The following is a 17,086-nucleotide window of genomic DNA, read 5'->3' on the forward strand; positions in this document are numbered from 1 at the left end:
AGAGATACTTTCCTCAGAGGTGCTCAAATACTGTGAATGTTCCCTTACTTCTTGCCTAAGCGACAATATCCCCTTACCTATTGCTGTATCTATTGCTTCCAACAGCGTGGGTTTGAGGAAGACTGCCACTGCATCCGTGATCAGCGTGTGATCCGGGGCTGTGTGACTGGTTCTATCAGTAAGACAGAACCTGCCTTCAGTGCCTGTGATGGAGTGGCGTCGGCCATCATGGATAACACGGCAAGGTCCTTCTCCTGCTCATTTAGCGGCGATGGGGAGTGATCGGGCCCTGTCTTTTCCAAAAATCTGTCCATCCGGAGGACCAGAGAAGAGGTTGGGCTACCAAGCACGGGGTGTGCGGCGTGAAGCGGACCAGCTCTGGCTAAAGAAGGATCGGGTGGACAGGAGCCTCTTCTCCTTGCTACTGTTCCATGAGGCGCTGGAACCGGAAGTCTTTGAGAATTTTAATGAAGCAGTAAATTAATGCCTGCTCAAAAGTGGGTATGTGGTGGGTACTTGAAAATATTCCAGATCTTGTATCGGAGTAAAGGTGTTAAAGAAAACTTGCAAACCATAAAAAGCTGTGTGCACTAAAGTCAGGCGGAGGGCAAAGGACTAATCGTCAGTATTGCCTGTGGTCTACCTGCAGCTGATCCTTTCCTCATTACTGATTTACCATCTCGTGTTCCATCTCTCTGCAGTGTGTGCCTGTGTCTGTCAGATCTGTTACCTTGATTACTGGTTAGATTTTGGTTTGAAGCTGCAGTATAGGTGGAAAAAGCACAGGTTTGTAGAGTTTATAGAGCAGAGGAAGGGAGATCCTTGCACTGCAGGTCCCCAGCTACAACATCCTCTCCAGCATGGCAAACCGCAAGCACCACAGGAGTGACTTCACTATATCTCACTCCAAATCCGGTGACTCTAGCCATCAGAAGCAGCATTTCACAATGCTGATATAAAATTATTCAGCTGTAGGCACAGCAGAAATTTATGGGGTATTCAAGATAAATGGTATAAATTTCAGGGTACTGCTTAGCATTAATTTTTCTAAAATATTCCCATGAGATGGTACAATTTTCCTTTTGAGTTTAGGTCTGCTTTAATGTACATATTACTTTGTTATAAGACTTCAAGTTCTTTTTAATAACAGAATGAAAGTTTTTCTTATGAATTGAGACCCTATAACCTATCATATATTAGATATTGGCTTTTACCAGCCTTGTGCTAATATGAGAATTATTGCCAAGCTTGACTGTGTAGAGCTAATATCATACTGTGTAACAACCTTGTATTTCTGGGAAATGTAAATATCATATTCTGGTGGCTGCTGTATCAATATATAGAAGTAGGTTGTGATTATTACTGGAGTTATATGCTGAAATTCTGTCTGGACTATATAGACATACTATATAGTTAAATTCAGGGTGCCTTTGGCAATATGCTGTATGGCTGGCTGTAAATGGCTTGATAATAGGAACAGGGGCACACATTTGTATTTTTTCTTGTGTTTCTGGTGTGCAGATGTGTTCTATTGACCACCTTTGAAGTTAGAAGGTGCTGGCTATCACACATACATATTTGTAACTTTTTTTGAGACTGGGATATATTCTTTAAAGTTAAGCTCCATCCATAGCATTTTTTATCAATGTGTGGGAGCTGTCGCCTAGATGGAGAATGCACAGATTCATTGAGTTGATATAATGGAAGGGAGACCCTTGCACTGCTGGTTGCCAGGTACGTGAGTATGAGCAGCACAGGACTGACTTCTTTATATTTCACTCCAAATCTTGTGACTGGGACACATTCTTTAAAGCTAAGCCTTAGCATTTTTTTTTATCAGTTTATAAATATTTCCTAAAATAAGTTGTAAATGATATTCAGAACACAGCTTGATTGAAGCTCCCACTATATTTCAGTGCTGCACCATCATCTTTTTCACATCCCCACTCCCAATGGCCTTTTTGAAAATACAGAGTGTTTTGCAGCCGGCCATGTAGAGGATGGAGGGGACCTGAAAACTATACTAGTGCAGCAATGAATGAATACAGCAGCTACCATTCACATTCATTGTTGCTGGTGCTGATCTTTCAAGCAGAAATAAAACATTTAGTTCTGAAGACTTAGGCAGTGATTCAGACGTTATTTACAACTTATTACTCATACAATACTTGTCACTAATGCCCTAAAATTTTGTTTCAAAATTGAAGAGGGAGAAATGACACATGTTCCCAATAGAATAGGAATCATAGTAGATTGTACTATACTTATCCTTAAAGCAGAACTAAAATAGTTATTTTAGGAATGCTGGATCAGTCAAGGCATTATTGGAGAAAGGAACAGGCAATGTATTATTTCACCCCGGCCAGGCCTATCGGTATGGGAGAAGATGGCAAGACGGAAGAGAAAGAAGAAGACGGGTGCACCTTGCAACGGAACAGGGACAGGTGAGTATAGCGGGTTTAATTTCACTTTAAGAATTGTCACTTTACACAGAATGAATGCACTACCTACTGCTTCTTTATCATTGTTCAAATACTAATTTGTCATATGATATGTGCAGCATGGGGAGGTTAGCACTCTGGTCTTTGCAGTACTAGGTCCCAGGTTCTTGGCCAGGACACTCTCTGCATGGAGTTTGCAGGTTCGTCCATGTTTGCATGGGTTTCCCCTCACATTCCAAAAACATGCAGTTAGGTCAAGTGACTTCCCCCTAAACCTGTCCTTGTAGTTGATTGTAATAATACCTTATGTCTATGGTAGGGACATTAGATTGTGAGCCTCTTTGAGGGACAGCCATATACAGTGATATGACTGGACTTTGTAAAGCACTGTGTAATATGTTGGCACTATGTAAATACTGTATAATAATATATGCTAGCTTTGTTGACTGTAATATACTATTGTTTAACTACATATTATGGTAATTGAAATGCACCCTGCCTAGAGTTCAGCCTTAAAGGTTAGCCTCTTGGGGGTGCTACCTTTTAAGCTAAGCTTATACCCTGCTGAATTCCATAAATCGGTGAACTACCTGTTCCATAATGCCTTGCTAATCTCTGTACACAATGTTTATTTTGGTATATGTTCAAGCACCCCAGCTGACTTTACCCCCAACTGCTGCTACCACAAACATGGCAAAGAATGCAAGTAATTTGTGGCTGAACTAAATATTTTACAGCAGGTTTTAGATTCTATAAATAGCCTGGATACATTATTCTTTATTACGACAGCCACTTGAAAACCCCAGGGAGCCGTGCGCTTGGCTCTCGCCCGAGGGCTGCTCCATGTCCCAGTTAAATATGCACATATTTTATTGTATGAAAAGTTCCAGTATAGTGTTGTCAAAGTGTATTGTCAGACAAATCACTTTTGTTTCTTTATTGGAGTTTCAGCAGATTCCAACACTGGCAACCTTAACCCTTTTGGTGACTGTTGTTGTCTCAGGCAAATTTCTCTATAAACCTATAGCTGCTTCCCAGGCTTCATGGAGTTTAGAATAGTTTGTCAGCCAGAGGCAGGAAAGGCATGCTGATATTGTTAGTTTGTCCAGGAGGAGGCTGGGGAAAAGCCAGGTACTTTAGCAATGCTGTCACCTAGTCGTATGCTTGAATACATTAACTCACAATATACAACAATGCCATTTTATGGACAATAAAAAACAAAAATGCATCTTCTTGATTAGAAAACAGTACTTGAGCTCCAGTCCCATACCCTTGCCTAGACAGAGATGATGTCATCAGTCTGCTACAGGCAGGAAGTTACTTTCTCATTCTCTTCTCCCATTCATGATATAACTGCAACATTTTACTTTTTTTGATTTACTCCTTTACAACTTGCAACAAAAGTATTTACAACTTTTTTGCAAGTCTGAGGCTGACATCCTAAAGTGAAACTAGTATCCCTCTTTGAAAAATACATGAATTGGTAGATGGTTATTGCAGCAATGGACATGCGATTATTATTAATAAACAGTATTTATATAGCGCCAACATATTACGCAGCTCTGTACATTAAATAGGGGTTGCAGACAAATACAGACAGTGACACAGGAGGAGGAGAGGACCCTGCCCAGAGGATCTTACAATCTAAGAGGTGGGGGAAGTAGCACACAATAGGGGGAAGATGGAATGGTGGAAAGTAGTGAGGGTTTAAGAGACGGAAGAAGAGGGTTGGTGAGTTAGAAAAGAAGGGTTTTGAGTAATCTTTTAAATTAACAGATAGTAGGAGCAAGCCGAATAGGACGTGGAAGACCATTCCAAGGAGTCCGGGCGTCTCTAGTCTTGGAGCCGTGCATGTGATGAGGTTATGAGGGAGGAAGTCAGTAGTAGGTCATTGAAGGAGTGAAGAGAGCGGCTAGAGGAGTATTTTTCTATCAGACCAGAAATGTAAGTGGGATAAGAACTGTGGATGGATTTGAAGGCAAAGCACAGGAGCTTGAATTAGATTCTAAGGTGAAATGAAAGCCAATGAAGGGAACTAGAGAGGCAGCAGAAGAAGAATGGATGGTGGAAGGATGGATGAGTCTGGCTGCAGCATTCATAGTAGATTGTAGAGAAGAGAGTTGGGTTGGTGGAATACCAGAGAGGAGGAGGTTACAGGCGATATTTATCCATTATTGTCAGAACAGCAAGGCATTCGTATGGAGTGAGCATCGATACGGGTACTGGTAGGCTGCACTTGGAAGCACATGGGATGGAGTAACCATCACGGGAAATACACAACCTAGGAGTTTCATGGCAGGATTTCCAGTTGGTATATTTATTGAAGCTTCGGATTTAATAGGTTAAACATTCATATTTAAATTACATTTAAGTGTACGATTACATCTGTACTTATGGCCAACGTTTGCCCAACATGTTACCTGCACAGTATGTAGAGGACTAGATCACAATTGTAATGAGTTCACAGGGACCAAATTTACCCTGCTTGTTTAGAATGGCTATCTACGACTCACTGAGGAAAAGAAGTAGCCATGTATAGGGAATAATATTCAAATTTGAACTCATGTGTCTGATAGTTAGAGACCTGAAGGCGCCATAACTTGTAAGCAATCTTTCACAGAAAAAGCTGTAGATTTTCTTAAATAGCACTTTGGTTTTGCTAATGTGGCCATTTCACATGCAAATATTGTTTAATAGAGTTTTTTCATTAACCCACTTGGCTGACTTGCTGATATAATTCTATATACTGAAAGATTACTGCTCTCTCGATAGCAAATGACCTTTTTGGAAATGTACAAAGTGGCATTTGTTTCCCAGTAACCTGCAGTTGTTCTGCGTTTTAAATTTGCAGAATAAGCTTCTTGTATTTATGCTGTTTAATTTACTTATTTTGATCCCGCTGGGTTTCACTGCAGCTATATGCTGCCTCATTCCCCAGGCGTATGTGATCGTAACACCTGGTGCGTCTGCTTTTTTAAATTAAGGAATCAAAATAGCTGCAGAGGCAACTGAGGGCAGGAGAACGTTGCTGGTGAAGACAGATCTGATAGGGGCTTCATACCCAGGAGATGATGGGGTATGAACGGAGAAAGGGGCTGTATGTGACTCACCTGCTCAAAATAGCAGGAGGCTATTTGGGGGCTTTTCCCTTTTTTTTCCGTCCTGTTGTATAAATCAATGTACTTGAGGATAATGAATTTGATTTTTTTGCAGCCAAGTTCCAGTCTTTGTGCAGATTCATCAAAAGTGGAGGAAACTTTATGTGGGCGAATGCCAAGGGCCCGGAGTGCGGACAGACTTCGAGATGGTCCATTTAAGGAAAGTTCCTAATCAGTACACCCACTTGTCTGGACTTTTGGACATCTTCAAATCAAAAATTGTATGTACCCAGGTTTTCACCAATGGAAACAGACCATCTTTTATATTTCCCATATGTTAGGATGCACTTCATAAAGCTTTGGTTAAGCCCAGCACTGAGCATTTTTTTTCTTTGATTGAACACCCAGCTAAAAAAAATATACACAAGTAAAAAAAAAAAAAAAAAACATCTCTAGCTACAATATCCATCTTCAGTATGGAGCTGTGTGCAGTGGTAGTTTTTTTCCCTCTAAGATGTCATCAGAGTTTTTGGGTCGAATTAAGCCCAACATCATTTAGCCTGGAAGAATTAGCTTTTACTAAGCCCGTCCCCTAAAGGAGTTTAACCATGGCACCCTGTATACTCTGCCCTGTGTAATAGTGCAGAAAATGGTACGGGCATTATCATGTCAGTGTCTCTTTCTGTATCAGGGACTGCCTAGCTGGAGGAAAAGGTTTGAAGACCCTGTGGGCCTCCATTGCTTCCTGTTTTTTGTCTGCCTGTGGCTTCAGTATTATTTGGGTAATTTCAGACTTGTGGTAAACCACAGAAGTTCACTGCATGGTAATAGCACCCCAACTGTGTATTCAACTGATTTATCATTCAGCTAAATGGGAGCTGTTGGGAACCATTTTGTGCTGTGTGATTACTTTTGGGTTTTTTTTTTTTTTTTGCAGTTCCTGGAAGCAACATGTTTCTTTTGGTTATTTGGTTGCTTTTGTAAGAGTGGAGTGTCCTTTTAAGCCAGCAAGACACTCCTAATGGACAGGAAGCAAATGGGTGGGTGGAGAACAAACTTGATGCTGGGGCTTTATTAGCAAGCAAAAACCAGAAATCTTAGAAGGGGCACAATTTTTTTTTATTTTTTTTTATTTTTTTAGAAGCAGTAAGAACAGGCCCCTTGTGCTTCATGTTCCCTTGTTATTTTTTTAGTTTCAAATGTTCAGAATGGATAACAGTTTTGTGTTATTAAAGAATAATAAACACATAACTGGATTAAGAAGTTTAATATAGTCGCATTGAAATTAGCTTGAAGCCTTAAAAAAAACTAACTGGACATCATGGGTTGATGTGCTTTATTTAACAAAGTCACAGTTTCCAGTAACCTAAACCTAATAATGTTCATGCTTTCTGATCTTAGTGCTGTAATTGTATTTATTGCCATATAAAAAATAATGCTATTCAGTTTCATGTAAACAACTAATTATTTACATCTAGCAGTGTAAGTCTTTACTGTCCCGGCTGTGTCAGTGCTGTAAGACCACCAGACTTTCATAGTGCCATGTTCCAAGGAAATCAGATTGTTCCAAAGATGTCTTTGGCCCATGACCAGGACAGTCAATATTTGCACTTACAGATGTAAACAAACAATAAAACCACCTACATGGGATACAGGTAAGTAGCATCTGTGGAGGGTGGCTTTAGGGTAAGTCAGGGAAAGGGGAAAATGCTACATGAATGCTATGTGGTCCTACCCCATATAGGTATTTAAAGTTTCATATTGGAACGGTTTACTTGATCATATGCTTTGCAATCTGTACATTTCATGTAGATTTACCATCAACTAAGTAGGGCAAGAGCCTGTCTGGTTTAATCTTAATTGTTTTTTTTTAGGTCTTTCTTAGTTTTAAACTTTTTTTAATAAATGTAATGAAGATTTTCTAATATTAGAAATTTTGTAATGTATGGCAGTTTAAGACTAATGTATTGGATTTGCTTTTGGAATATTCCTAAGTAAATCTATCCTTTATTTGTAGGGCTGTCCTCTTACTTCCCTCCCACCTGTGAGCATTGCAATCCGCTTCACATATATTTTGCAGGATTGGCAGCAGTACTTCTGGCCACAGCAACCTCCAGGTAAGATGCTACAACCTCCTCCATCTGCCACAATGTCACGAAGTCCAAGCACAGCTTATATTTTTGTCTCTTTCCCCCTTACATTTCTTTTTTCATTTTCATGTCAAATATATAAGTATTATTGGCTGTAGTAAATTGGACCACGCACCCAGAATGAGTGATCTATTGTATAGGTTTGCCTTTACAGCCTTGTTGAACCACTTGTAAAAAGCATGCAAAAATAGATACTTGGCTGTTCCCTGGCTTCTGCTCACAGGGTATATACCAAAGTGCTCCACAATTCATCTATGACAATAAGGGCTTGGTAGGCAGCAACTGGTCCTCATTTTTCCCCTTGGCAGGTGCGTGCATATCTTTTACTTGTAAAAGAGACGGCAGTAAGAAATACATTAGGAAGAAGGCAAACAGGTGAAAGTTGGGTGACTTTAAAGGCTCTGCAGCTAAACTTTAGGATACCTTCAGAGATCCTGTAGTGTCCTTGTCTCAACAGGTCAGAGCTGATTTCTTGGCATAAGGGAGTTCTACACAAAATTTGTTAGGGATTGGGAAATCAGTGAATATTTGTACAACTTCATTATTTTAACACATGCATTGCAAAGTAAACATGACATAAGAGAGAGATTTCTAATATAAATCAATATAGATGAATACTTTGTGTGTACCTTTTGTTGCTGTTTGCACTGCTTTATTGAACAAATCTGTGTTTGTGTTTAGGTTTCTGATAGTCAGAAAGTTTGATTAATGGTGTGTATACTATTTACTGTTGTATATTGAGACAATTTTATGCCTTTATTTGTAGATATTGATGCTGTTATTGGTGGAGAAGTTGGAGGCTTGGAATTTGGAAAACTTCCATTTGGTGCCTGTGAAGACCCTATAAGGTGGGTGTATTAAATAATGTGTTTAAAGAGACCTAAACATATTAAACGACAAATTAACAAATGGACAGCTGAAGACTGGTTATTTAATGCAGAACTCTGTCCAAAAAAAAAAAAAGATGCTCTTTTCTCATATCGGCGTGCTTCTTGTCACAACATTATTGGCTCCTTCTGTTGCTTCTTCCTCTCACACTCCAGTCTAGCTATCCAGGAGGATGTAGGAGGGTAATGGTTGCTACTGACATTGTTTTGCATAAAAACTGTTTATTGATGTAATAATGATTGTTCTGATTGAAATTTGAGCTCCAACTAAACTGCTAAATACTACAACTACAGTTTCTGCGTTGCACATTTATGTGTTTAAAGTCTAATAAAACAAATAATAATATATACACCTACGCACGTGTATCCTTATTTTTCTTCACAGTTTTTGTAAATAAAAATCCTAACAGATTAAAGCAGGGGTTGGCAAACTTTCATGGCCAATAGGCCATTTCCGGGGTGAGCGGGAGCACACTAGATTGGACTCTGAGTCCCGCTCTAATGTCTCCGACCACCACCAGGGAATGCATTGCGAAGGAGAGGGATTTACCTTCAGGGAGCTTTCCCTATTTACAGTGGCTGCGCAAGTATCAACGCCGGCCGCGGTAAAAAGGGGAGCAACAGCAAGGAAGCGGCACCAGAGCTCCAGCAGTTCCTAACGCCCCCTGGCTGATCCGCTGGCAACCGCGGCTCTAGAGTTGCAGGTTGCTGGCCAGCATTAGGCCGGATCGGCCGGGGGCGTTGGGCCGGATCGGCCCGAGGGCGTTGGGCTGGAATGAACTACCGGCTAGGCCGGAGTTTGCCGACCCCTGGATTAAAGCATCAGTAGCATGAATTTAAATTGACAACAGAATGCTTCTGCCCTCTGCTGGTTTCTGCTATGCAATCACTTTTTTTGCAACACTGGTTCTAGACGATGAAGTCGGATAATTGTCTTTTCTGCCTTTTCTCCTGCTCTTGTTGTCTAATGTTTTTCTTAGACAATAAGAATGTAACACTGTAGCCAAAAACGCTTAGTGAAACATAACACACCTTTGTGGCATGAACATTTAGTGGAATGTAATCTGTACGTTTACAGCCTTTTTTTTTAAATTAGGATATTCATAGTTGAATTGTGAAGTGGTTTGTGGTGGTGGTTAGTATTAACCCAGAAATCTGCTTTAAATTTAACTTTATAATAATGGTTCATCTTTCCGCAACAAAGAAACCATTGAAACACTCACCCTCTGTATTACGTTCCTGGGACAGAACCGTAAAAATACTTGTGGGTTTTCAAGTGCAAGAAACTCTCTGCCGAAGAATAGTCTGATCATTTATAAGAAACAGAATTTTATCACCTCAGGGACATTATCCCCATTTGTTAAAATTAGAACAAAATGGCTAGATTGTACTGACTCTATCAAGGGTATGACCCTGTCACACCTTCAGTAACCTAAATATTGAATCTCCATAAAAGCCCTCCCCGCCTTTTACAAAGTGTAAAGGTTTTCCTTTTTGATAATGTCATGCTGTCTTCACTACAAATCAAAGGAATACAAAATTATGAATGCACCAGATACTATCATAACACCCGAACCACTAAGATAAATGCAATTTTGTACTTTTTAGAAGCATTATACTACTAATTAATAACAACAACTTTACAATAGAAATGTATAAATCTAACTTATCCCTACTATTTATATTATTACAAAATTAAATGTGCTGATTTTTTATGCATGAAATAAGTCAGTCTGTAATATTTCAGTGTAAACCAAAAGCCCCCCCCCCCTTTTTTTTTTTTTTACACTGGAGATGTATACTTTTTACCTCCTGCGCCCTCTAATGGGAATGTATGCACAGCCTTTGCTGTAACGTTTACTTGCTCCAGAAATCAGTGATTTTAGTGGCCGCTTTTCTATAACCATTAAATGTTAGCTGAGGAAATGGCTCATTTGCTCTCATTCAGGGTAATCATGCAAGGTAAGTGCACAATTTGGCCATTTACACAGAAGTCTGACCTTTCTTAGGCTAAATTGCACATTGAAATCACCAGATTAAATGATACGTTAGACACAATAATTGGTGCAATCTACAGGTAGGTTTTTCATCTTTTGAGTAAAATATATAAGTGGTAGATGAATAGATGCTGGCTTGGGGTAGGAAACCTAAATGACCCAGCACTCAGGGTGATATTACAGATCTCTGCAATGTTCCTTGTTTCTGCTCCTATACACTAAAGTGTCAGTATGCTATGCCTAATTAATGTACCTGCAGTGATTTTAAGCCTGCTGAGAGTGGCAGCCTGGTACTACAGCTAGCGGTCTGCCACCTGTGCACACTGAACAACAAAATCCTCAGTTTTATTACTAAATATACAGCAAATGTTCTTACTTGTTTGCCAAGCGCCCACTTAAGTCTGTGATCATATTTGTAGGTACTGCACATTTATCTTTCAACTGCATATTTACATTTGGTCCTATTTGTTTGAATGTTTTCTCAATTTTATATAGCAAATAAATTCCTCTTCCCTATCCCCTTATAGTTACCCTGCCACTAGTAAAATGCAATTTCCACTGTAAAAAAATAAATTGTATAGTGTCCTGTTTGATAGGCGGCAAGTGATTTTGTTCCATTCCTTCAGAGCTTTGGGTGCCTTTGCTTTTCAACACTTCCAGATGGGTCAGATAGCATGAGCCCACTGTGGTTCACCTTGTCAGCTCATATCTCATTATTATGTTGTGTATTAACTTAAAGCATACCTAAACTCAGAATTTGCACGTAAAAACTCTGTTCGTTTGTTCTTTGTTTTTTAAGTGCAACACCTACGTCACGCATCCCGGGAGGCTCTTGGATGCCCCATCTGGGCATGCCTGAGCGTCTCAGACATGCGCACACAGAGCTCTTTCGTCAAAAGGGAAAAAAATTGATCTCGCCCATGCGCAGTGGGATCGGCAAGTTTTTTTTTTTCCCATCTGTCACCCGATCTCGAGCCTGGGTCAAGTGATGTAGGAACAAGAACCTGGAAGAAGAGGAGAAGATGGCGGCGTCCAGAGCACTGGCACGAAGACAGGTGCCGGGATGACGCAGGATCCGTTGGAAGAGACTTCCGGACCAATTGACAGCCCTGCGGCATTGAAGGTAAGTGCTGGGTGATCCAGCAAACCTGGAATGGATTTCTTTGTCATTTGCTATTTGTTAGCAAATATTGTCAATCCTGGACCAGATTCATTCCAGGTTTGCTGGACCACCCAGCTTCACTGATGAAAATGTATCCTCTCCAGCCTTGAAGAGCTTTAATAAATCAGGCCCAGTGGTTCATCCTGATGGTGCTGTTATGGTGTGGAAAAAATTTTCTTGGCACACTTTGGACCTCTTACTGTGTTTCCCCGATTTTAGGACATCCCCATTAAGTAAGCCACCCCCGATTTTTAAAAAAATAATTAAAATAAGACACTCACCCGTTTATAAGACAGCTCCAGATATCTGATCCTGCGTGTGTGTCCTTTATGCTGGCTGCAGCGTGTGTGTCTTTGATGCTGGCTGCAGGGCGTGTCTATTCCTGAGCCAAACTGAAAGTAAAAAGCCTGCACACGTGCCCCCGTGATTTTGAACAAGGAAGCAAGCTGCTGATCCCTGCCCTAACGGAGATCCCTGCACTTAATTACGGGTAAGTGATCAGAACGGGACAATGGAGTCAATGGAATAGAGTGATCAGAAGGGGACAATCATTTCATAGTGATCAGAAGGGGACAATCATTTCATAGTGATCAGAAGGGGATAATCAATGGCATAGAGTGATCAGAAGGGGAATATGAACGGCACATGAGTGATCAGAAGGGGACAATCAATGGAACATGAGTGATCAGAAGGGAACAATCAATGGAACATGAGTGATCAGAAGGGGACAATCAATGGAACATGAGTGACTTTCAACAATAAATGTGTACTGTAGTCTTCTTCATGGAAAAATAAGACATCCCCTGAAAATAAGACCCAGGGCATATTTTGGCATTTCAAAAAATATAAGAGAGTGCCTTATAATCGGGGAAACAGGGTAGTACCAATTAAGCATAATTTATATGCCACAACCTACTTGGGTATTGTTGCTGGCCATGTCCATCCCTTTATGATAATTGTACCCATCTTCTGATGGCTACTTCCACAGGATAACATGCCATGTCACAAAGCTTAAATCATCATTACCTGGTTTCTTGAACATGAGAATCCGTTTGCTGTAACGAAATGTCTTCCACGGTCACCAGAGCTTGATCCAATAGAGCACCCTTGGGATGTGATGGAATGGGATACAGTACCATAATGTCGGCATATAACAAAATGCCTGAGGAATGTTCCCAGCATCTTGTTGAATCTGTGCCACAAGGAAATATGTAAGTCCTGAAGGCAAACAAGGGTCTACACCTGGTACTGACAAGGTGTACCTAATAATGAAGTGGCTGGTGAATGTATATTCTCCCTTTGTTAAAGATTTACTTTGTGTGTATTTGTAGTTCAAAGACCGGATTCAGAGGCTTTTTGCAGTCTTCAGCCTAGTACACATTTCCACTTCTGATCCAATAATCCAAACAAGCACAACTGATATTTAGGTATAATGGTAAAACATTTGTAATATATTTGAATATTGAAGAAGTAGATGATACATTGAAACCTTGTAGTCGATTGGAAGGATGGATTTAAATTGTTCAGAATTACAATGGTAATATTGACTGAAAAATGCTTTCCAGAGAAAATTGCATAGTTTTTGCCCATTACAGTGGATGTTCAGTCAACTTGCTAACCTTTCAGACTGTCTTTTTATTTCTGACTGTTTATAAAACTACATTAAATCAGTTTATAAAGCTTTTAACCAGTATGCTGCTTGATTTGACATTGTTATGCATTTATATTCTGTGGATGTAACTAATTGTTTTTTGTTTTTTTTTTCTTTTAGTGAACTTCACTTAGCTACTACGTGGCCCTGTCTGACCGAAGGCATTATAGTGGATAATGATGTATATTCGTGAGTTCTACTTTTTTTTATATCAAGTGTGTCTGTGCAATTTACAGACCCTCTGTTTATTTTGCAGTGAAGATGGCTTGGAATACATAGTTCATCCTTCCTTGCTGTGTAGCGAGCCCTTAAACTCTGTTGAGCCTAAATTAGGGGCTTTACTTTTTTTCAGCATTGCTATAAATTAGGCAAGACCCAGTAAGCAATCCTGTTTAGTTGACTCTATTAATGTACACACAAAGTTCAGCCAAGATTTCCGGTCAGTAAACATAAATTATACTGGCCTTAAAATATTTATTGAATGATTGCGTTGAAATCTAAATTAAATCATTAACAGAGCTTTTACTGCACATAAGTGTAAACATGCCTTATCTTTGGTCCCTTGCCATTCTATTCAGCTGCTGAAGAAAATGCCCATTATTTTTGGGTGCTGTCGCTCAGGGCAGTCATGTGTATGCTCCAACAGAAGCAAATATGAGTTTTTAGACAAATATTTTGTGTCCCTCACCTTTGACATCTGGGTGAAAAAGAAAAGCTGTGGAGGGGCATTAATGTGACCTGCATGGACAAAACCCAGGTAGACTTGTCTCTACCAGTAGGTTTGTATTTATAAGAGATTTTTTTTTTATTTACAGGTATACACTGACATTACCAGGGGTTGATCTGGTGTACCCTGGTTGTGCCATTTGTTCATAGTATAGGCTAGCTGCTTTATCATATATAATGGTTGACCTTGCAAATCCCACATTGAGTAAAGTACTGTTTGTAAATACTAAAACACAGTTTTAGTGTTGGAGCAAACTGTACCAGGTTTGTTTTTTGTTTTTTTTTTTTTGCCTCCCACTGGATCAACTATGTCTATAGTGTTTTTGTTTTTTTTATTTTTATTTATTTTATTTGGGATATGTTTATTTCCCTAGTGGTTGAACTTGATGGACTTATGTCCTTTTCCAACCTCACTAACCAACGGCATCAAGTGTCTAGATTATAATATCAATCAGCACCTTTTTAAATAGGATATCTATTGCATAATATTTTATAGGCAACTCTGCTGAACTCCTTCAGATTAAAAAATTTTGTTTTAGCGATTCAGCCTTTTGTTTCTCTATTGTTGTGCATCATTGCTTTCCCAAACACCTATTTATTTGCACTGAATTAGTTTGTTTTTTTATGAACAGGGACTTGGATCCTCTTCAAGCTCCACAATGGTCGGTCCGTGTCAGAAAAGCAGATAACCCCCAGTGTATGCTAGGTAGGCATTTAGCAGCTAAATACTGCTGTGGCCTTTGCTAAATGACAAAGGAGTGGAAACATAATAAAAGGGTTTTACTTGTCAAACAAATCACATATCAGGTGTCCATTTTTGTAAAGATTATTCTATTATTAACTACTTTTTTTTTTTTCTTCATTCCCATATTTGTTTTCTGCCTTTCTGTTTTGCTTCACAAATCTGGGCATCTTTAAACAACTCACCTGCTGTTTTTTGTGTAGCCAAAATCCAAAAAAAAAAAGATAACCTACATTTTAAGATATGGTTCACTTTAGATGCTCGTTGGTTTGTCTGGCAACACTGGGCAATAATTCCTGTGTGTGTTTGTGTGCTCCAGCAGATTGTGTTAACAATCATCCAATGGAAGAAAGGCAGTTAGCTGGTTTAGGTATTTTTGGAGAATAACTGTTTCTTGCTGTGATGATTAGGCTATGTACAAACGTCAGATGATTCTCGTCCGATAATCACCTCAGGGCTGATATTGGATGAGCATGTGATGTGTGTACATCATTCGTCATCCCTCGTGGCGAATCGAGGAACAGTTGTAATGAAAAGTGTAGGGTAGAGAGCAATTTAGTCGTTCTCCCCCTCTCCTTTTATCAGAGCGGTGCTTTATGTACAGTGCTCATTCATCTCATGCAGTCTTTTGTTGTTGGAAAGGATCGGGAAAGATCCTTTCCAAGGACAATTAATGCACGTGTATACCTAGCCTTAGACTTGCAATTGCTGTATCATCTTGCCACTGTTGACACAAAACCTGATGTTTAATCTCTTTTTATTTGGCCTAACCTGGTTTCTCTCCTCCCATATGTTCTTCTAAATAAATTGTTGTACAACCTAACCATTTATATTCTATACCCTATTTTAGATCCAATTATGTCATTGTTGGACCTCATTTATTCAATGCAGGCAGATCATAGATAACTGGATGCTGCTGTATACAGCTTCCTAAAAATATCATAGTACTCAAGAGCCCCAATGCAAGCAGTTGGCTGCCTTTTGGGAGGAGATATACAAATATCAAAATGTTTTGATAGGTGGATGTATGTCTGGAGGAAAGGACAATCTTGAGTAACGCCTCCATGAATAAGCTGAAGTTCAGTGAATTAAAGCGCAGGACGAGTCAGGCTGGGAAGGAAAGGGCTAGATGGTCATGGGCGTTCTTTACCAAAAAATGAGGCAGGCTTTATGTTTTTGGCTAAATGTTCTAACAAAGAGAAGCTCTCACATAATGCAGTGATATTAAAGTAAGCTATAACAGAACAGGAGAGAAGAATGTACACATGTATGTTTATTTATTTTTATTTTTTTCTAACACTTGTATTGGGTCTACATGTCTAATGGCCTACTAAGGCTTAGCTTAAGTTTGTTTTCCTGGTGTTTGAAAGGGTATTAACAGCATTTTTACTCATGAGTCCTTGTTAAAAGAGGAAAAACAAGGCTTTTTCAGTCATTTAAGCAAGAACATTGCAAATGTTTTTTGCCTGAAAACAGTCTCGACACCTAGCTCTTGTGGGCATCCAGGAGCAGTAAAAGCTGTGTTTTTTTTAAAAAGCAGATCTGAACAAAGCCTAATAGTTTTGGCCGCATAGGTTTTTATTGACATTTCATGTCGTGAATGTTTATTTTTTTCCAGGTGATTTTGTTACAGAGTTTTTCAGGCTTTGTCGGCGTAAGGAGTCAACTGATGAACTCCTTGGGAAATCTGCCTTTGAGGAGAATGGAAAAGGTAGTCTTTGCAACCTCTTATTTCTGATAATTTAGGTTGGTATTTTGTATTGCTCATATTTCTGCACCAATAAGATAAGATGCATCATTCTAATCATGCATTCCCACAATTTTGAAACTGTACAGTGAAAGCTACTGTATGTCTGAAACAAGGCAGATAGAAAACTGCAGATTCTTTAGCAAGAAATATATTGAGCAGCACAGAAGTCAAAATCTCCCCACAAATCTAGAAAGACTAGCTATTGTAAGCAGTAGTGCAATTGATAATCTTACACTGCAGCTATACAGCTATAAAGACAAAGACAGAAAATAGTGTAGAGCAGTGTTTCCTGACCTTTTTTTAATGGGGGGGGGGGATTTTTGAAATAACTTTTAGGTCTTCAGGGAATCCATTTTATAATTTACTATATTTTCCTCACACATATTAGTGTAATGGTCATTGAGAAGAATGTCACTTACATTGCTGCCCATTGGGAAGAATGTCACCCATACAGATAGCCAAAAAGATCATTGGTGTCAGTA

At 39.4% G+C, this 17,086-nt stretch overlaps 1 protein-coding gene across 2 annotated transcripts in view; it reads left to right on the forward strand.

Moving 5' to 3' along the window:
- Window positions 1-17,086, forward strand: part of RAB3GAP1 (RAB3 GTPase activating protein catalytic subunit 1) — a 77,321-nt gene that overhangs the window by 17,877 nt on the left and 42,358 nt on the right. For both annotated transcript variants that reach the window (XM_072418087.1, XM_072418088.1), the window contains exons 7-12: window positions 5,655-5,820; window positions 7,557-7,656; window positions 8,456-8,537; window positions 13,507-13,575; window positions 14,745-14,818; window positions 16,473-16,565. In XM_072418087.1, the coding sequence (XP_072274188.1) occupies window positions 5,655-5,820; window positions 7,557-7,656; window positions 8,456-8,537; window positions 13,507-13,575; window positions 14,745-14,818; window positions 16,473-16,565 (584 nt within the window). The remainder of the gene's footprint in view (window positions 1-5,654; window positions 5,821-7,556; window positions 7,657-8,455; window positions 8,538-13,506; window positions 13,576-14,744; window positions 14,819-16,472; window positions 16,566-17,086) is intronic.

Source organism: Pyxicephalus adspersus, chromosome 7 (assembly GCF_032062135.1).
Source record: "Pyxicephalus adspersus chromosome 7, UCB_Pads_2.0, whole genome shotgun sequence".
Classification (NCBI taxonomy): domain Eukaryota; kingdom Metazoa; phylum Chordata; class Amphibia; order Anura; family Pyxicephalidae; genus Pyxicephalus; species Pyxicephalus adspersus.